The sequence below is a fragment of the Diospyros lotus genome, chromosome 9, assembly GCF_014633365.1.
Source record: "Diospyros lotus cultivar Yz01 chromosome 9, ASM1463336v1, whole genome shotgun sequence".
NCBI lineage: Eukaryota > Viridiplantae > Streptophyta > Magnoliopsida > Ericales > Ebenaceae > Diospyros > Diospyros lotus.
The window spans coordinates 3,397,367-3,418,926 of record NC_068346.1 but is presented as its reverse complement, the minus strand read 5'-3'; the positions used below and the strand labels follow the sequence as shown (position 1 = coordinate 3,418,926).

The 21,560-nt window shown below is 40.7% G+C and overlaps 2 protein-coding genes across 2 annotated transcripts in view; one reads left to right on the top strand and one right to left on the bottom strand.

Annotated features, from left to right (window-relative positions):
* LOC127809932 (probable protein arginine N-methyltransferase 6) overlaps positions 1–17,022 on the bottom strand; it is a 28,072-nt gene extending 11,050 nt beyond the window's left edge. Inside the window, exons 1-4 of the mRNA XM_052349112.1 lie at positions 16,671–17,022; positions 15,985–16,050; positions 14,311–14,379; positions 8,209–8,244 (exon numbers count right to left, since the gene is read on the bottom strand). Coding sequence (XP_052205072.1) covers positions 8,209–8,244; positions 14,311–14,379; positions 15,985–16,050; positions 16,671–16,952 — 453 coding nt within the window. The 5' untranslated portion in view covers positions 16,953–17,022. The remainder of the gene's footprint in view (positions 1–8,208; positions 8,245–14,310; positions 14,380–15,984; positions 16,051–16,670) is intronic.
* Positions 17,023–20,144: 3,122 nt separating this feature from the next.
* LOC127809934 (uncharacterized) lies at positions 20,145–21,119 on the top strand. Its single transcript, XM_052349113.1, has one exon. It carries the CDS (start codon positions 20,290–20,292, stop codon positions 20,824–20,826), a length of 537 nt encoding a protein of 178 aa, XP_052205073.1. The 5' UTR covers positions 20,145–20,289; the 3' UTR covers positions 20,827–21,119.
* Positions 21,120–21,560: the final 441 nt, after the last annotated feature.

The window sequence follows — 21,560 nt, the reverse complement described above, 5'->3', positions numbered from 1 at the left end:
TGCTTTGACATTGCTGAAAACACGTTCTTTTTATCTATAGCGTTTTGAAAATTTTGAGTGTGTTTGTGATGAAAACAACCAAAATGACTTTTTGTTATTTTGAGTTTTATTTACAAATTTTTTTCTTGTTTTCAAAAATGTATTTTTATTTTTGAAAATATGTGAAAGTAAACACGTTTTCACTATTTTGAAAAACTGAAAACGACCTGAAAACAGTAAAAAAAATAGGGTCTTAAGTGTTGGAAAACCAATTTGGTTTCATGTTTCGTACGAGGCAACTAATTGAAAGGTAAATGGATAAACAAAAGGAGTTATATTGTCAGATCCTCGATCTAACCAGAGGCCTTCCCATAATTTGGAAAAGACAGCATAGGCAAGAAAGAAGGAAACGAGAAAAGAGGGAGGGAAAAAGAGAGAGAGAGATAGAGAGAGAATTTGAGAGAAAATGAGGGAAAATATCAGTGTAGTATTCTCACATGATCCCCATCCTTGTGGCAGTCTTCTTATTTATATGGGAGGCGGTAAGTACATCATCTAGAACAACCAAGTGGCCATGTGCACTTAGCTTTAATTCTCTACATCCAATAGTCCATACAACCAAGTAACTACCTCAACTAACCGAATGACTAATTACAATATTACCCCCTTGGCTGTGACAACTCTCCCCTCCTTGAAATATTTCTTGTCCCCAAGAAATTAAAGACTAGTGGCTCGGGGAAACCGTTGGAGAAGATCGGGGAGGTACTCCCAAGTTGTGTGGCCAAGATGCAAGTGCGTCCACTGCACCAAAACTTGCGTGAGTGGCAGAGAATCCAGGTAGGTCACCCTCCTTTCCAGGATTGCTTTGGGCTCTGCTTCAACGATGGAATCTTCCTAGAATTCTGGCAGCTCTTGGCTAACTTCTGCTGCTGTGCCAATAGCCTTCTTTAAGAGAGAGACATGGAATATTGGGTGTAACCCCACTCCATCAGGAAGCAGTAGTCTGTATGCCACGAGCCCCACCTTCTCAATAATCTTGAAGGGTCCATAGTACTTGAGACTGATTTTAGATACAGGCCCTTTAGTAAAAAGATGTTGTTGAAACTGCTTCACCTTCAGGAGAACTTCTTCGCCTACCTCAAAATTTCGATCCGTGTGGTTTTTGTCCACCATTTGTTTCATTCGATGCTAGGTTGAAGTAAGTTCCCATTTGATAACCTGCAAGGCCTCTTGTCTGGCATGTAAGTACTGGTCTGTTGTAGTTTCTACAGGGCTGTAGTGCATGATAGCAGGGATTATGGGAGGGGGATATCCGAATAGAGCTTGAAAGGGAGTTCTCTTATGAGCAATGTGGTAATTAGTGTTGTACCACCACTAGGCTAATGCGATCCATCTGTTCCAACTTCGTGGTCTAGTAAAACACAGGCACCTTAGGTATGTTTCTAGGCATTGATTAACCCTTTCAATTTGGCCGTCAATTTCCGGGTGGTAAGCTGATGACAACCGCAACCCAATTCCCAGGCCATGAAGTAGAGTTTTCCAGAATTGACTGGTAAAGATCTTGTCCCTATCAGAAATGATAAGCAGTGGCACCCCGTGTAGCTTGAATACATGGTCCATCAGTTTTCGGGCCACCTCTGTAGCCGTAAAGGGATGTGCCAATACAATGAAATGGCCAAATTTGGTTACCCAATCTACCACCACCAAAATAGTGTCAAAGCCTTCAAACTTAGGCAGCCCTTCGATAAAGTCCATAGTTATCTGCTCCCACACTTGGGAAGGTATCTCTAAGGGCTGCAGGAGCCCGAGGTAAGGCACTTACTCATGCTTACATCGTTGGCAGGTGGTACATCTTAGGATATGCTGAGTCACATCCTTCTTAAGCCCCGGCCAGTAGAATAGTTGCTTCACCTTGTGGTATGTTACATTTAGCCCTAAGTGACCACCTATAGGAGAGTTATGTAGAGACTGTAGAATCTACGTCTTCAATTGCCCATCCTCCCCAATGACCACCCTACCATTGTATCTGAGCAATCCCCCCTTCAACGTATACCCCGAGTCATCTTGAGGTTGTACCGATAATCAAACCAGTAACTCTTGGATCCAATTCGTCTTCTCGTAGCTGGCAGTTATGCCCTACACCCAATCTGGTATGAAGGCTGAAATGGCATGTGCACTGCCCTTCATTTCTCTTCTGGACAAGGCATCCGCCACCAAATTTTCTCGCCCCTTCCTATATTGGATTACATAGTCAAATCCCATGAGCTTCGAAACCCCTTTCCTTTGTAGTTGATTGTGAGCCCTTTGTTGGAACAGAAATTTCAGGCTCTCATGGTCTGTCCGAATGGTGAAAGGCCGACCTTCCCAAGTAATATCTCCACTTCTCCATTGCCATGAGAACAACCAACAATTCTTTGTCGTAGATACTTAGGCCTACATGCCTTGGAGCTAGAGCTTGACTCAAATAAGCTATCAGCCTGCCTCCTTGGATTAATACTGCCCCTACCCCTGAGTCGCATGCATCCGTCTCCAATATAAATTCTTTGGAGAAGTCTGGTAGTGCTAATATGGGTGCCTTGGTCATGGCCTCTTTAAGAGACGCAAAGGCATTGTCAGCCTCTACTCCCCATTGAAAGTTGTTCTTTGGCTTAATACATCTTAAAGTCCCTCAACTATTACAAAATATGACATTCAATCGCTCACCTAAAAAACCTCAAGATTCGGTCTTTAAACAATTAAAAAGATACATTTTTAGTCCTTACCGTTTATATCCGTTTGTGCGTGACATCACGCACCGTTTAAAGTGCGTGACATAACAAATCATGCCAATGTCCTGTCTATTGTACATGTAAACTAGGCCCTAATTGGAGTAGATGGACTGCTTCGAGTATCGGAGCAAGCAATCATCGTACCAAACGATGGCTTCTCTCTGAGTTGGGCACAGCTTCACTATGTCTATTCTAGCAATAGCCATGCACTATTGGCAGGCGTGGCTTGAGACATCGCCGCGGTAGAGGAACAGGCCGTAGACTCGGACCGTTGGCAGGTGTGGCTTGAGACATCGCCGCGGCAGAGGAACAGGCCGTAGACTCGGTTGGAGTTGTAGAAGCCGGTGGCGTTGGAGAAAGCGGACAAAAGGGTGTTGAGGTTGGCTTCAAAGGCATTGTTTGAAGTGTAAGCGGTTGTGTTGGTGCAAAAATTGTATAGCCTGGGGGAGCCAAGCACACTGGGGATGAAGCTGCTGAGAAAACAGAGCAGCAAGGGAAGAAATAGAATCACACCCTTTATGTTCATGATTCTTTCTCCTGGTGCCATGGTTCTGGGTCTCAATTTCATCTCTAGCTTTTATGATTTAGCTTCAACAACAGGCTGAGAAATGATGTGAAGAGATTAATGGCATTAGACTCGGTGAAATCAGACCATTCTTGGATTTAGGGATGGCTGCAGCCATCAACCCCCTATGGCCGTGGCCTTCTCTCTCTCTCTCTCTCTCTCTATATATATATATATATATATATATAGTCCATCACCCACCCCCGACCAATTCTCTCTTTCTCTCGTAACGATGGCCGCGTTTATCGTAGCTGCCATGGCGGGTGGGTGATGGTTGCGTTCATAACGGCCATATGTGTGCGTGTGTTTGTGTATATTGGGGGGTGGGTGATGGCCGCGCCCATGGTTAGGGGGATGGGTGATGGCTGCGGCCATGGCGGCTGGCGATGACTGCCATGGTCGCGGGCCTGTGTTTGTATATTTGTGTATATATATATGTATATGTATATAGAGCTGGGTGTATATGTATATATATATATATGTGTGTGTGTGTATATAAGTTTGGGACAAATATAACGGAGCCGTTTACTCACATTGACGGCAAGGACTAAAAGAGTAGCTTTTTAATTATTTAAAGATCTAATGTTGAGATTTTTTAGGTGAGGGACTGAATGTCATATTTTATAATAGTTGAGGGACTTTAAGATGTATTAAGCCTTGTTCTTTTTCAGCAAGCTAGTGAGGGGTTTACTGATCAGACCATACCCTTCTATGAACCTCCGATAGTAGCCCGTGAGTCCTAGGAATCCCCTCAATTCTTTGAGGGTCTTGGGTTTGGGCCATTGTGATATAGCTGCAATCTTCTGGGGGTCGGTACTTACCCCTTGCCTTGATATGATATGGCCAAAGTACTCCACTCTTGCTTCTACAAAAGTACACTTGGACCTTTTCACATAGAGTTGATGGTGTTTGAGGATTTCGAAAGCCTTCCTTAGGTGGTTTAGGTGCTAGTTAAAGTTGGGACTATAGACTAAAATGTCATCGAAGAAAACCAACACAAATTTCTGGAGGTAGGGAGCAAAGATGTGATTCATAAGGGCCTGGAAGGTTGCAGGGGCGTTTGTGAGGCCAAAGGGCATGACCAAGAACTCATAATGTCCTTAGTGGGTACGAAAAGTTGTTTTATGATAGTCTTCAGGGTTCATTCTGATCTGGTGGTACCCCGAAATGAGGTCCAACTTGGAAAAAACAGAGGCTCTAGATAGTTCATCAAGGAGATCCTATATTATGGGAATGGAGAACTTATTTTTTACGGTGATGGAGTTAAGCTGCTGGTAATCCACGCAGAACCTCCATGACCCGTCTTTCTTCTTTACTAACAAGACTGGGGATGCAAATGGGCTTTGGCTTGGTTGTATCAAGGATTTGGATAGCATTTCCTTGATCAGTTTCTCTATTTCGGCTTTTTGTATAGGGGAGTATCGATAGGCTCAAAGGTTTATGGGTTCACTGTTTGGTTTAAGGTGGATTGAATGGTCAAGGGATCTAGGAGGAGGGAGTGTGGTTGGTGTGGCGAATAAATCCTCAAACTCCATTAACAATGCGTGAATTGGGTCGTTAGAGTGTACCTGATTAGTTGTTGATGGTAACGACTTGGCCAGGTTCTGTTCCCCACTTCTCGGCCCGCCTGGTGCAATTTCCTCATCTCCCTCAACTTTCTTTTCTCGGGAGTATAGGGAGTGTAACTGCCCTATGGATGTTCCCCCCTACCCCAATAATCTTTGTCGTCTTTTTTCGGTCACTGCTTTGCACTCCCCTAATCCTTGGCATCCTACCAGAGTTATCTTTTGTCATCCCCTATCAAAGGTGACCTCCAAGGTATTGAAGTCAAAAACCAAAGGACTTACTGTTCGCATCCAATCCACTCCTAGTACCACATGACATCCCCCTAATCTTAAGATTTGTAGATCAGCAGAGAACTCATGCCCATTCATCATCCATCTGAACCCCACACATTTTGATTGACTAACCATCCTGCTCCCATTGGCTATCAAAACAGATAGTGGGGCAGTCTCCTGTAAGGGACACTGTAATGCAATGGTTGTTTCCTCATCAAGGAAACTATGAGTGCTACCACTGTCAATGAGGACTACCACTGTCCATTGACGAACTCTAGCTAGCTCCATTCCGTCCTTTCTTGACCCCAATTTTGGAACCAAGCATCCACTACATCATCCAAGTAAGTGGATGTGGTGTTCACCTTCTCCCCTTCAGCCACCTGATATTGGTAAAAAACTCTCTCACACCTCCTGATCCACCACCAAGGCATGTCCCTTTCAAACGAAGGAATGTCCATCCTTGGTCCCGGTACCGTGAAGTGATTCCCTCCCACTCCACGGTTTGAATTGTGTTGATCAACCTCCATTCCTTCTTCAGTCTCCCCTTGACCGTTATGCCCCCGTCTCTCCCTTGGCATCATCAAGATTGACGCTAATGACGCTCTAGGAGGAAAATCCATGGGTAGGCTGGCATGCGGTTGTTAAGCAAAGAGGCTCAAATCAGCACTCAATTGCTGGTTAAGTTGTTGGCTGAGTCCCGTAATCTCCTCCCGTAGCACATTCACTGCTCGATCCACCGTCTGGTCCAAATTGGTAGCATATTCCGATCGACTCTGATTAATCTCTTCCTGCGTGTTCTTGATGCCTAACTCCAACAGATCCAGATGGTCCTCCACCTGCTCTCGATACTGTTGCATTCCCCCCTCCATGGCATCCAATCTGGATTTCGTCTGTTTCGCCTTGATTCCGTCTGCCATCCTCAGCGCTCAAGTCATTGGCTCTGATACCAATTGTTAGATCCTCGATCTAACCAGAGGCCTTCCCGTAAGTTGGAGAAGACAGCATAGGCAGGAAAGAAGGAAACAAGAAAAGAGGGAGGGAAAAAGAGAGAAATGAAGAAAGAGAGAGAGATAGAATCTGAGAGAAAATGAGGGAAAAGATCAATGTAGTATTCTCACATGATCCCCATCCTTGTGGCAATCTTCTTATTTATATGGGAGGCGGTAAGTACATTTTCTAGAACAACCAAGTGGCCATGTGCACTTAGCTTTAATTCTCTACATCCAATAGTCCATACAATCGAGTAACTACCTCAACTAACCGAATGACTAATTACAATATTACCCCCTTGGTTGTGACATATATATCTTTATGACAAAGTTCTTAGAGACTTGTGGATGGTTTTAGAGAAGAAATGAGTCTAAATGGTTTATGTACAAGTTATTAAAGGCATATTTCATGGAGTAGAAATATGAATCAAATATGTGGGGAAGATATTGAGGTTTTTCCAATTACAATTGGATTGCATCAAGGACCTGCAATAAGTCCTTACCTATTCACCCCTAGTAATGGATAAACTCACTAAACATGTCTAGGCAAAGGTGTTGCAGTGTATACTATTTGCAAATGACATTATATTAGTGGATGAGACAAAAGAAGGTATGAATACTAAAGCTCAATATATAGATAAATGCTTTAGAATCTAATGGTTTTTGATTGAGTATAGCAAAAACCAATATATGGAATGTAAGTTTTGTAAAAATATAAATGTGGATGATGTTATGATAAAATTAGAAGACCAAATAATACCAAGAAAACATCATTTCAGATATTTGGAACCAATCATCCAAAAAGATAAGACAGATTACTGAACCCATAGAATTAAAGCAGGATGGTTGAAATGGAAAAGTGTATCTAATGTTTTATGTGATAGTAAGATTCCATTAAAGCTAAAAGGAAATTTTTCTAAGACAACTGTAAGACCAGCTTTGCAGCCACTTAGACCCTTTTTGGTGGCATTTTCCTGAAGCAGCAGCCACCCTTTTCTCTTTTCTTGTTGCTACCTAGCCCTAAATGCAAGCCTTTCTTATAGGAAGACACTTCACCTGTATGCTTCAGTAATTTAACCACCTCATTATGTTTCTAGAACTTTTTACAAGACTACAGATTTCCTATAGCTGGCACTTCACTAATCCTTTCTTAATCGACTATAATCTCCTTACTTAAGTCTCCTTAATCCAACTCTCTCAATTTTTTTTTACCAAAATTACTAATTTTTATATCATTACAATCCTCTTTTTATGCCTAATAACATATTTAAAAAGCAGATATTTGTATCTTAATTTAGTCCCCAAACACTGATTTTGACTTCAGCCGCCTATCTAAGGTTTTTCACTTGCTTGGCTGCCACCTTGCCAAATTTGTATCAGCAAATTTTTAGGAATAACTCCTAACTTTTTGAAGTCTCATATTGTGACCTTCTTCCTATCCTTATTAATAAATTTACGGCACATCACATTGGCCGTATATAGAAATAATTGGCAAGTTAGAATTCATATACTAGACCCCAAGTGATGTGATTAATGCTTGATATGTTGTTATTGTCGTTCCTATTTGCCACATCAAGAACCATCTTTCTTTTCCACAACAACAATAATCTCAAGCCTAAACCCCACTAGGTGGGATACTATTTTTGTTTAAAAAACACAAAAAAAATAAACATTAGCCATGTAATTTTCTTCTTCCTAATCGACATCCTGTTCAAGTAAGGTCATTAATTGACATCATCATCAATAAATGAATTTGAGTCATAATGATAGAAGGACAACCAAAGAAAGTACTGAAACCCTGCCAAGTTGATAAGATAATATGAACCAGATCCAGATTAGCAGCATACAGAAACTACTACATCTGTGACATTTAAGGTTTAGCAAGAAGAGCAAAGTGATCACATAACAGAGGCAATATGCAGCATTTTAAATCACAATGCATCATAAGATCAGTAACAAACGATAATTACTACATGTTTGACACTTAAGATTTAGCAAATAGACCATAGAACGACATAATTTAAGCAATATCCAGCCAAAGCCAACAATATTAAATGCAATTGAAGTACCTGCACAGCAATGTCACTGGCATCCACTGCATAGACCTGATATAGCATAATTGTTTTAAAAACAATACTATGTCAATATGATACAAGATCAAACTGATCAAATTAATAGAACCAACTGATTAAGTAAAAACTAATTTGGTTTACAGAGGTCGTCAATCATTTTTTATTTTTATTTTTTTGCTTCAAGAGGTCAGTTGATTTACCTCAAATGGCTTCTTATTTGGATTGCATCTTGGTTACAAGTCTCTCATAAAAAACACACACACATGCAAACTTTAAAATCAGATGGCCAGAATGGAAGAATCTGTCACGACCTGGTCCGTGACAAGCTGGTCTTAACTCCGAATAAGAATAAGTGTGGGAAGAGAAGGATAGAAGAATGAGACAGTGAGGGAGAATAGAAAGAAATGAGGAGGAATGTGAGATAGGAAGAAGTTCTGATTCAATTCATAGATGCCTTCTCCAGTGAACATTGGAGAGGATATATACTAGCTGGGGGTATGGTAAGTCAGCCGTAGCAGATTCCCATCCACAGGCGGTTACAACAACCTATTTGTCCTATTCACCTTCCTTGCACGTGGGCCTAAAACTAATTCATAACAGAAATAACAGTAAAGCAATATTTGGCTATTAAAGAAAAGGAAAAAAAAGATTCCCGGCTGGTTCATCTCTTGACAATTCTTCCCCCTTAACAGATTTCTTGTCCTCAAGAAATTTGGAGTAAGCTGGCCACTCTAGGGAACTTCTTAAGTAAATCCGGCAGATATTCCCAGGAATTATTTTCTGCTGACCTTCCCTTCCATTTGATTAACACCTGAATGAGTGGCGCTCCCTGGTGGTAAGTTACTCTCTTTTCCAGCACAGACTCTGGTTCTTCCAGCACATTTCCTTCCTTTGGCAGTGGGGGCAATGTCGAGTTCACCCGTTCAGTACCCACTGCCTTCTTCAAGAGAGAGACATGAAAGACGGGGTGTATGTGCGATTCTTCAGGCAATTGTAACCGGTAGGCCACCTTACCCACCTTAGCCAAAACAATGAAGGGCCCATAGTATCAGGGGCTGAGCTTAGACACTTGCTCTCGTGTGATGGACTTCAAGTGGGCATGTTTCAGCCTCAAATAAACCTTCTCCCCCACAGAAAATTCTCTCTCGCTCCTTCTTCAGTCAACTACCTGCTTCATTCTGTTTTGTGCGGACGCCAACTCCTGCTTTAGCTACCTTAGGACTTCCCTCTTCCGTTGCAAATATTCCTCGACCGCGGCCGCCGTGGTGTGCTCGCCCATAGCTGGTAGGAGGGGTGGTTTATACCCAAAAAGGGCTTCAAATGGAGACGTTTTGAGGGAGGAGTGATGGTTAGAGTTATGCCACCATTGTGAGGGAGGAGTGATGGTTAGAGTTATGCCACCATTGTGCTAAAGCTAGCCATCTATGCCATTTCTTAGGTTGTAGGATACACATGCACTTCAAGTATGCTTCCAAACTTTGGTTTACCCTCTCGGTTTGCCCATCGGACTGAGGGTGGTAAGCTGTAGACATACCCAATTTTATCGCCATAGCCTTCGTTAGCTCCTGCCATAGGAGACTTGTAAAAATCTTGTCTCAGTCCGAAATTATGGTCTTAGGAACACCATGTGGTGCCACCACCCGATCTAAGAAGACCCTGGCCACTTCCCTGGCCGTGTAAGGATGGGCAAGGCCTATAAAATGGGCGAACTTGGTTAGCCTATCAACGATTACCAGGATGTTGTCCCTGCCTTCCGACCTGGGCAACCCCTCCACAAAATCCATTGAGATGCTTGACCAAGCTTGTTTCGGTATGGGGAGCGATTGTAGCAATCCCGGGTAGGTTACATTTTCGGTCTTGCATCTCTTGCAAATGTCGCAAGCTATTACAAATTCCTTTACTTCTGTTTTTAGCCTCGGCCAGTAGAAGAGCTGCTTTACTCGTAGGTAGGTGTTTTGAATTCCAGAGTGCCCTCCTATTGGTGATTCATGTAGTGCTTGTAGAATCTTTCTTTTGAGGCTGACACTATAGCCAATTACGATTCTGCCTTGATACCTTAGTAATCCGTCCACTAAGGTGTACCCTTCTTGTTCCTGAGAACCAACTGCCACTCTTTCTAACACTTCCGCTACCTTGACATCCCCTTCATAGCTGCTTATCACCTCCTTGCACCAATCTGGAATTATGGTTGTCATAGCTGCATTGCTTCCTTCCTCATGGCACCTCGAAAGCACATCAGCAGCCTTGTTCTCTTTACCCTTCTTGTACTAAATTGAGTAGTCCAAACCCATTAACTTAGCCATCCCTTTCTTTTGTAGCTGGGTTTGGAGCTTCTATTGTAATAGAAATTTCAGACTTTCGTGATCGGTTTTGATCACAAATCTGCCACCTTCCAGATAATGCCTCCACCGATCCACTGCCATTAGCACCGCTAGGAATTCTTTTTCATATATGCTGAGCCCTTGATGTTTCGGGCTCAAGACCTAACTTAGGAATGCCAATGGCCTTCCTTCCTATACCAGCACCGCCCCAACTCCAGTCCCACTAGCATCCATTTCCAGCACAAAAGATTTTGTGAAATCTGGCAGTCCCAAAACCGACACCCTACTCATGGCCTCCTTCAGCCTTTGAAAGGCCTCCTCTGCCTTGGTATCCCACCCGAATCCCCCCTTCTTCAATAAATCAGTTAGGGGCTTGCTGATTGTCCCATAGTTTTGCACAAACCGGTGGTAGTATCCGGTTAACCCTAGGAATCCCCTCAGGGCCCTAACCGAGGCAAGCCTTGGCCAATTTATCATAGCTTCTATCTTCCTTGGATCGGTGCTAACTCCTTCCTTTGATATAATATACCCCAAATACTCTATTTGTCCTTGACCAAATGCACACTTAGATTTCTTAATGAAGAGTTTATTAGACTTGAGGATATCGAGGGTAACCCTAAGATGGTTCAAGTGTTGTTCAAAGGTAGGACTATAGACAAGTATATCATCAAAGAATACAAGTATAAATTTTTGAAGATGTGGCTCAAAAATTCTGTTCATGAGGGATTGGAAAGTGGCTGGGGTATTGGTAAGCCCAAATGGCATTACCAAGAATTCAAAGTGCTCGTGGTGGGTCCTAAAGGTTGTTTTATGAATATCTTCAGGATTCATTCTAATTTGGTGGTATCCCGAACGTAAATCTAGTTTAGAAAAGTATTGGGCAAAATGCAATTCATCCAATAGGTCCTCTATCAAGGGTATGGGAAATTTATCTTTGATGGTCATGGCATTAAGTTGGCGGTAGTCTACACAAAATCACCATGATCCATCTTTCTTTTTTAACTAAGAGAACGGGTGAGGCAAATGGACTTTGGCTGGGTCAAATTATGGCTTGTTGAAGCATGTCCCTAACCATCTTTTCTATCTCATTTTTCAGAATTGGGGGGTACCGATAGGACCTACTGTTGACAAGTTCAGTGTTGGGTTTGAGATGGATAGAATGGTCAAATAATCTGGTTGGGGGCAAGGATTTGGGTTCGGTGAAGAGATCCTCATAGTCTATCAACAGTTCATTAATAGTTTCTAAGTAATGTACCTGGTCTAGACCTCCTGGCGGTGTGCTGACAGTCAAGCCGATCTCATTTTGAACCTCTATCCCTTCTTCTATGGCCATCATTGAGAAGAATTGAGCCAGCTGATTCCACCTTCCTTTGAACACTCTTTGTAGCCGCTTCCCTAAAATCATCTTACAAGTTCCAACTTCCTTTTCACCTGATAAAGTCATCCTCCTACCCTCCTTTTCAAAGGACACTTCCATTTCGTTAAAATCGAAGCTGATGGGGCTAACCCCCTTCATCCAATCCACCCAAAGGACTACATCACAACTTCCCAACTGCAATATTCTTAAATCCGCCTCAAACCTTTCTCCCTGCATTTCCCAGCAAAAACCGTTACACGACGACCTGCTCAATACCTTTTGGTCGTTGGCTACTGTTATAGTTAAAAGAAGTGTCCCGGCCAGCTAACAATTCAACCTTCGAGCCGTGCTTTCATCAAGGAAGCTGTGGGTGCTCCCACTATCAATCAGGATCATGAGGCTACCTCCTTTGGCTTGTCCCTCCACCTTGATGATTTTGTTGTTAACCACTCCCTTTAGGGCGTGTATGGAAATCTCTCCATTATCTTCCTCCTCTAGGCCTTCAAAATCTCCATCCTCTGCCTCCCCTTCTTCCTGGATATCATCCCCTTCTAGTAGTAGGATTTGTCTTTTACATTGATGTCCAACGTGGTATTTATCCCCATAACGGAAACAGAGGCCAGCGATTCGCCTCTGTTCCCTCAATTGGTCTCCATACGACAGTGAGCCAGCGCCCACTCCACCTCTACTCCCACCGCTTACCCTCACTGGTTCTCTAGCGTAACCCCTTCCTCCTGGGTTAGAGGTTCCCGCGATCACTCCTCTTGCTTGCTGCCTCTGTTTTTTTAATAGCGCCTCCACTGCTAACTCCTGTAAGTGGGCACTCTCTGCTACTTGTTCCACCATTTGGGGCCTTAATACCTTGACCATCGGTCTCAGCTCCTCGTTGAGTCCACTCAGATAGCTGGACACAAAATATGTCTCGGATAGGTGGGGATTATGCTAAAGCCTGAGAGACCTCAGCTCTTCGAACCGCACCTGATATGTCTCCACGCTACCTGTTTGTTTGAGTTTGTCGAATTCCTCTATGACATCCACCATGCTCCTCTCCCCAAACCTTTCACACACCTTCTCCGAAAATTCTTCCCAAGTACAACCCCTTCTCCGCCTTATGCATCCTTGATACCAAGCATCAACCACCTCATTGAAATAAGCAGATGCCAGTGACACTCTCTGTCCGTCGGGAATGTTGTACCAATCAAACATTCTCTCACATTTCCGTAACCACCACCTGGGATTCACTCCATCGAATGTGGGAATGTCCACCCGAGGCATGGGAAATCCTGGTTGGTGGATATTACCCTGACCATTCCTTCCCTCGTGGATTAATCCATCCAACTCGTCCTCTGGTTCCACTCCTAACTCCACAGCACCATGGCCACCCACTTCCCGATTCCCTTGAAGGATCGGTTATGTTCTCTCCCTAGGAGGGAATTCAGCGGATATACTTATTCGGTTCTGTCGACCGAACATTAACATAAACTGCTGCATTTGAGCAGCCAGATCCTCTCGTACCCGCATTATGGAGCCTTCAAGCCTCCGCTCCAGTCCTTCTATGGAGCTTTCCACCCTCCGATCCATTGCCACAATAGCTTCGTGACTCCGGTTAGCTCCTAACTCCAATTGCTCTATCCAATTGTGGGTGTCGAACATAGTCGAGCTGAACTGTTGCACTTGCGTCTCCAATGCCTTCATTCGAGTGCCTTCCGCCATCGCCTTAATCCTAGCTCGACCGAGGATGGTGGCTCTGATACCAAATTGTCACGGCTTGGTCCGTGACAAGCTGGTTTTAGCTCCGAATAAGAATAAGTGTGGGAAGAGAAGGATAGAAGAATGAGACAGTGAGGGAGAATAGAAAGAAATGAGGAGGAATGTGAGATAGGAAGAAGTTCTTATTCAATTCATAGATGCCTTCTCCAATGAACATTGGAGAGGATATATACTAGCTGGGGGTATGGTAAGTCGGCCGTAGCAGATTCCCATCCACAGGCGGTTACAACAACCTATTTGTCCTATTCACCTTCCTTGCACGTGGGCCTAAAACTAATTCATAACAAAAATTACAGAAATAACAGTAAAGTAATATTTGGCTATTAAAGAAAAGGAAAAAAAGATTCTCGGCTGGTTCATCTCTTGACAGAATCCTATTTACTTAGCAAAAGAGATGAAAATCCAATAGTTAATTAAAAGCAGGTGATTTATATATGTACAAATTTCAGAAGAAAACTCCAATAGTTAATTAAAATGATAATAAATTGTTGAGTTTTTTATTTTGCCCCGGCATCAATTTTTTTATCCATGGCTTTTAGGTTGCTTTTGATTTGAACCCCCTAGAATTTTTTTTTTTTTCAAGATTTTTCTTTAATTTCCCCAATCACATTTCAATTAGTTTAAACTACTACTGGTTGCAAGAAAGCTTACCCGTTTTGCACCTGCTTGAGCACAAAAGATAGAAAGAATGCCTGTTCCACAGCCAACATCCACTACAACCTGAAAGTTTGTTAAGGCCCTCAAATGATCTCACAAATAAATTAATAAGAAAGGGGAAACCCAATTGCCTAAGCAGTCTTGTACACAAGAAGATCAATGGTGCCCAAAACATGATAAAGACCATTAAATTTTTGGTCAACCAAGAAACAAATGTTGAACAAAAACATCAAAATAATGAATGTCATTGAAAACTCTATTTGTGGATTAAGCAACCCCTCAACACTTTTAGCATTGAAGATGTTTCGTATATTCACAGCAAATGCCAAGCTTGGATAAAAAGCAGCATTGCATTAGGTAATTTAGGTAGCCAACAACCGATATAAAAATCGTTCAATCAAGTGATCAACCATCATGAATTCCAGACAAAAGAGTTAATCATAGGGGCATAACCTTGTTATCAATGTGTTGTATTCTCTAAGTGCAGCAAAAAATGATCTAGAGACTACAGTCATTGCATTAGCTCCCAAATAGAGTTTTAAATTTTCAAGGGTTCTCACATGCTCAGGACAGATGAAAGTAACAAAGTTAGTCCATGACCAGAGACAAAGGACAAAGGTTGGATGACACCTTGATGAGACCTAAGGTTCAAGTAGGTTAGATGTTTTGAATTAATTTTTCAAAAATAAGAAGAGATTATTGATGATGTTACACTTACTCATAAAATAAAGGTATGATGGTTTAAGTGGAGAGTTCATCTAGCATTTTATGTAATCATAAAATCCTTTAAAATTAAAAAGAAAATTATATCTAATCTCTATAAAAACCATCTTTATTGTATGGTTAATACATTGCCAATTGACGTGCAGAATATGAACAAAATTGTGACAAGAATGTTACAGTAGATATGTACAAATGAAGACAAAAGTAAGATATGAGTTTGCATTTTATAAAGTTAAGAGTGCCACAAAATGAATATTAATATAGTTTAAACACATTGAAAGAAGACCAACAGATGCACTGGTGAGATAAGTTGATGAAATGGAGGAAATTTGTAGCAAAAAAGGGTGACATAGAATTTAAAGGCTTTCCAGAAGATATGACTACGGACAGAGATGGATGGAGATCAAGATGTCAAGATCCAAGGGTTAAAGCAGTATAGCTTGTATTTTCTTCTTGCATTTCTTTGCTGCTGATACAACTTGTACCTTTCAGTTTAAATTACAACTGAAAGTTAGATAGCCTATTAGAAGGCAATCTATTAGAGGATGGGGATTCATTACGAGAAATAACATAATCTTTTCCCTCTCTCTCTCTCTCTCTCGGTTCTTTCTGTTTTCTCTCCCTCAACTTCTCTCATTCTCAATTTTCTTCCTACATACCTAAAGAAACCCTAGATCAGGTCTAGGAACCTGACACAAGACTTCATGTATCCCCACCCAGTGAAATAAGGGCTTGTAATTGTTATTGTTGTTGTAATGAATGTCATTAAGGTAGTAAAAGCATCAAGCATGCATGCACTTATCAAAAGTATGAGTTTAAAATTGTGCTACAACTTTCACATACAAGCCACTGATCAGTTCATGGATACAAGAGTGAGTAGTAACCATTTTCAAATAAGAGAACCCACAAAGATTTCTTATAGCAAAATGGCAGTAACAATCTTACTTTTCCTGCAATGTAATTCTGGTGCTGCATAATTGCTGTCCTATAAGTTTCAGTTCGTACTCGATCCTGTATAGCCCAAGGAGGAAATTGATTTAATGAATCATGTAGAAGGAAAAGATGATGTACAAAGCAGGACCCCTGAATTAAAATCAACATCCTCTCGCTAGTTCCAGGTTCAACTTATCAGTAATTCAATACTCGTCTATTATCATGAAACCAAAAGGCACAAGAAACAAAGAAAAGATAAGAGAATGCAAACACTGCATAGATGATGTTTATCGTCATTTATTTCATCATGAAGTTTGGAAATTAACCCAAGAATGGCCTTAACAAACGAATGTATTCTCAAAACCACAGAATGCCAAATCCGGAAAGATACCATAGATCAAATAAAAGAAGAAAAGGAACACCGTCTATTGATAATTTTATATAGCAGCCATGAGTTAATAAGAGAAGAAATATAAATGCAATACAGGGAAATGTATGTGTATAGCCTGAGAAACTATCAATTGATCATATACAAATGATCGATACACCCAAATGCGACTAGGTAGTAAAATAAAACCAGAAGAAAGTATCAATTGATCATATACAAAAGCAGTAATCAGACAGACGGAAAGAAAGAGAGGAAAGCCCGAGAGTGGGGGATTGCAGAGGTGGAACGAAAGTAGAAACAGTGATGATACCTTGATCATCTCTTCGTGTATGCCAACGTGAGAATAAGAGTGGAAGTAGGCCATGTCAAAGTCGGTACAAGGAGGAGGCGTGTCTCTGTCTGGCAAAGACGAATTCGAAACCCTAGCTGCAGCCGTCACAGGGCCATCAGGTGCCGCTCCACGGTAAAGACGGGACCTCCGACCACCACGACTGGCCTTCCGCCGGAACTTTTGCTCTCCGTGGGTCTCTACGCCACCATTTTGAAGGTGGTACCCGTTGCCGCCGCCGTAACCCATGCTCGGTGGCTGCATTTCTTCCCAACCCAACGCCGTCGTAGTAGGAGCAATGGAGAGGACAAAACGAGAGCAGTAAAGGGGCAAAACAGTCACTTGCTCGCTCTTGATTTATCTAATTAAAGGTTAATTTATCTCATTAGGGGAAATTCTATTGACAGCCATCATTTTGCTCTTTACAGTCACTAAAAATTCATCTTTCTCCTTTTACCCTTTGTAGCTAAACTAATAATTCTTTATAACTAAATTTTTTCAAAAATACCATCTTTTATCACCATTATACGTGGCCATAGCCATCCACGTATACTTATCTCTAAACACATCTCAAACCCCAACAACTCGAATCAACTGGTTGTGTGAATGTAAGCCGCCTCTATAAAATCACAAGCGTCATGATGGCCACCATCATAATAGATATATATATATACACATATACATATATATACACGTAGACACACACACATGTATATATAGAGACACACGCACACATACATATATATATATATACACACAGAGATACGTGCACATCATATTCGTCGGCGAATACTGTCTCCATGCCCATTTTCCCCCTAAAAGGCACCTTGAACCCCGCCTCCAAGCCCATCTCCCCCGAAAAAGTTCGGGGTGCCTTTTCGGGGGAAGGGCAGATGGAGCCAATCTCCAACAACGAGTATGATGTGCGAGTGTATGTGTGTATATATATATTTTATGTATGTGTGTGTCTTTATATATGTGTGTGTGTGAGCAATGTGTGTGCGTGTATATATATGTGTGTTTATATATATGTATGTATGTCTGATTGTATATTTTTATTCTTTTTTTTTTTTTGTCTTCACCCTATTGTGAATGGGCAGCCACCTATGGCGGCTGACGGTCAATTTATTAAGAGAGAAAATGGCTACAAATAGGGTAAAATTAAATTTTTAAATAAGGACATTTCAGGTATATTAAAAATTATGGCTACGAAAAGTAAAATAGGTTAAGGAAATTCTATTCGTAACCACTATTTTACTCTTTGCAACCACTTTCAATATACCTAAAATAGCCTCAAGAAAAAATTCAATTTTACTCTTCATCTTTAATACTCAACCACCCACATTAAGTAACCACTTGACATCGTACTTTCTTTCACCGACAAACTCTATAATTTCCTCTCACCCGTCGTCCGTTGCAATAACTTATTATTTTATACCCACCATCAAAAATTGAAAATCTATTCTTTCCTCAAGGTCACTCATTCCTCTTGTTTCACACCCATCATTACTTAGTTATTTTCTCTCAAAATATCAGCGAGTCGAAATTAGCCATGGATTACTGCACTTAAATGTTTATGACGAATTGGGAAAAGTTTGACGAAGAAGATAACAATTACTAACAAAAATAACATCACAAACAAGTAAATCTAAATCTTGTATGTATTAGTGTGTGTTTCTAAGGGTTTGGAAAGTTTGAAACTCTAAAAAATCCCTGATTTTCTGAATTAGTGTGCAAGTAAATATTGTATGTATTAGTGGATTTTTCGAATTCCAGAATTCGGGAAACGCATGTATTTCTGAACCCCAGGGTTCGGGAAGCACGGTGTTTCTCGAATCCCAACATCGTGCTTCCCGTACCTTGGGATTCGGGAAGTTGGATTTTTGAATTTTTAATTGGTATTTTATTTTATTCATTTTTTCTTATGTCTCAAAAAAATTGATTTTGCAATTCACCTATTATTTGATATTATTTAACAATTCACTACTAATGAGGTATGATAGATTTTTAATAACTTTTTTTAAATTATTATTTTAGTTAGAGAAAAAATATATCTAAATGTTTTCTTCTATTAGCTTTTTGATACTAAATAAACACTTATTTGATGGACTAAGAAAGTTGGAAAAGAAAATAGAATTTTTATTGTAATACAAAGTTCAAAATCTGCGAGTATTAGAAAAAAATCTATAATTCGTCTTGTTTGTGAACGCAGTAAGAAATATAAACCATCAAAAAAAGAAAAAAAAATGCAAATACACATATTCAAAAAAATGTCATTATCCATTTGAATTACTTGCCACTACAAAGTGATCAATTTGTCCCTCTAACAATTATAAGCATGACATGTAATATATATTTAATAAATTTTTATCAATAAATATAAATATTAACAATAAAATTATCAATTACTTATAAATTATATACACTTGCATCTTAATTCAATAAGATCTCATGAACATATCTAATTAAAAGTTTGAGAATAACTTATTAAATAAATATTAGACTCTCGATTACTTTTAATCTTAATAATAATAATAATAATAATATCATAATATATATTATATACATATTGTAGTATTACATTGCAAATTAAAACAATAAAGGGTCCGTGCTGTGTAATATATTATATTATATAATATATAAAACAAAAATTGAGAATCTCTGAACTCTAGCATCTCTGAACTCCAGAGTTCGGAAGTAGCAATCTTAATAATAATAATAACTTAACTGCAAATAATAATAATAATATATATTATATACATATTGTAGTATTATATTAACTTAACTACAAATTAAAATAGTAGAGGTCCTTACAAATTGAAACGTGTAATACATTATATTATATAATATATAAAATAGAAATTGAGAGCCTCTGAACTCCAGACTTCAGAGGCTCCTAGTGCTTCCGAACTCCACAGTTCGGAGGGTCTCAGCGCCTTTGAACTTTAGGGTTTGGAGACAGCCAGCGCTTTCAAACCTTGAAGTTCGAAAGTACAGGCCACATCCGAACTCCACGGTTCGGAGGTTGCCAACGCCTCCAAACTCCACAATTCAGAGGCGCTAGGGGTGACGGTGCTTGATCCGAACTCCAGTGTTCGAAGGTTGCCACCTCCTCCAAACCCAATTGGAGGCGCTAGTGGTGGTGGCGGCCGATCCGAACTCCAGTGTTCGAAAGCCGCCACTTTCTCTTAACCTAGTGGCAACCGCTACTTCCTCCGAACCCAGCAGCCACTGTCACTACCATTGCTACTGCGATGTATGAGATATGTGAGACATGATAATTTTAGAATATAAGTGGTTGCATAAGAGTAATAAAAGTGATTATGATGAGTATTTATTAAATTTATTTTAATTATGATTGTGAAAAGTAAAAACGTGGCACTTATTAGAATTTCGCAATAGGTTAATGCAAATAGAATTTCCCTCTCATTAGACCTAATTACAAGTTAGTCCCTCCATTTTCAAAAATTACAACGAGCACCCTCTGCTGTCAAGCTCGCTGTCTCTCTCTCTCTCTCTGCCAGAAGCTTGCGTCGGAGAAGACGAAGAGAAGCGAAATTGGGATCGAGCAGCGTATATAGGAAGAAGACGGACAATATATATGGATAGAGGAAGAAGAAATTCGAAACCCGTAGTTACAGATGAACGAAAGACTGAGAAGAAGATGGAGGGCGATGAGGAGGTAGACGCGCTGCTGCGAGCGGCGGAAGACGAATTGCTTCTCAATCTCAGCATCAACTCTCACATGGCCCGCCGCGGAGGCGGAGGTACTTCTTCCGATTATATGGATCCTGATCTTGATCGCCGCTTCAATGTCCTCAAACTCAAATCATCCCCTAATATTGCTGATGATGCTAGTGCTCGTACCGCTGATGCCGATGATCTCGTTGCTCGATTCGCTGCTCTCAAGACCTCTATTCATCCCTCTTCCTCGCCCTCCTCTTCTCCCTACTATGATCCTCCCCGTTCCCCCCATAACTCCGGCGAAGAAGAAGATGAGGTCCAGAAGGTCATCCAATGGGCGATCGACGCTGCTCGACTCGATCCTTCTCCTCCCACAGATGATGACGACAGTGCAGAGAACATCAGTGACGATGACGATGATGATAACGGTACTTATCGTCACAGGAAGAAGTAAGAACTGAAGGGCTAACAGAAGAGACACTTGCTAGTATGTCTTTCTTCACCTCACAGATCAATCTCTCTCCATCAAATGTTTCTCTGGGCGGATGTTTATACTCTATTGTGTTTAGAGAGTGATCAAGATTCTGTAGAATTCATTTACTTCATTTACAATCAAGAACCATAAGATTATGTGAGTTAACTTTGATCTTTTTTGTTACTTTAATGTTAAATCCTATTAGATTCTTATCAGATTGTTATTGTCGGATAATTCTATCAGAAGCACAAGCATGTGCTTGAACAAACCAACTGCTTGGTTTCCTCTGATGGTTCTTATTCACGGATACAGTTTATGTAATTGAATGCTTGCATTGTGAATCTGGAGAAACAATTAGGGGATACTCAGCATTACATTATCTTCTTAACAGGAGGTTGCGTCCCAATCCTTGAGACTAGCTTCGAATTGCTGGTCTTATTTTTTGTTCTGATGAATGCTTCCTCATTGGAATTTCAGATTTTTGTAATTTGTTTTCTTTAATTCATTCTTAATTGGGAAGTGGCTTGCCGAGCTTTCATCTGGCTGAAGGTGGACAACTGCTACTAATTCACATGCCAAATATCAAATGAATGGTGAACCAGAAGGATAGAGGTGTGCTTTATTGGTGTTGTGCACCATGAGTGGCAATTATGGCTGTTATAAAAATTTTGACCTTGAGCTATTAGGTTGTTTCATTGAGATACATGCATGTT

Coding starts and splice junctions, on each gene's coding strand:
- LOC127809934 (XM_052349113.1), top strand. CDS start 20,290: ATGGATAGAGGAAGAAGAAATTCGAAACCCGTAGTTACAGATGAACGA.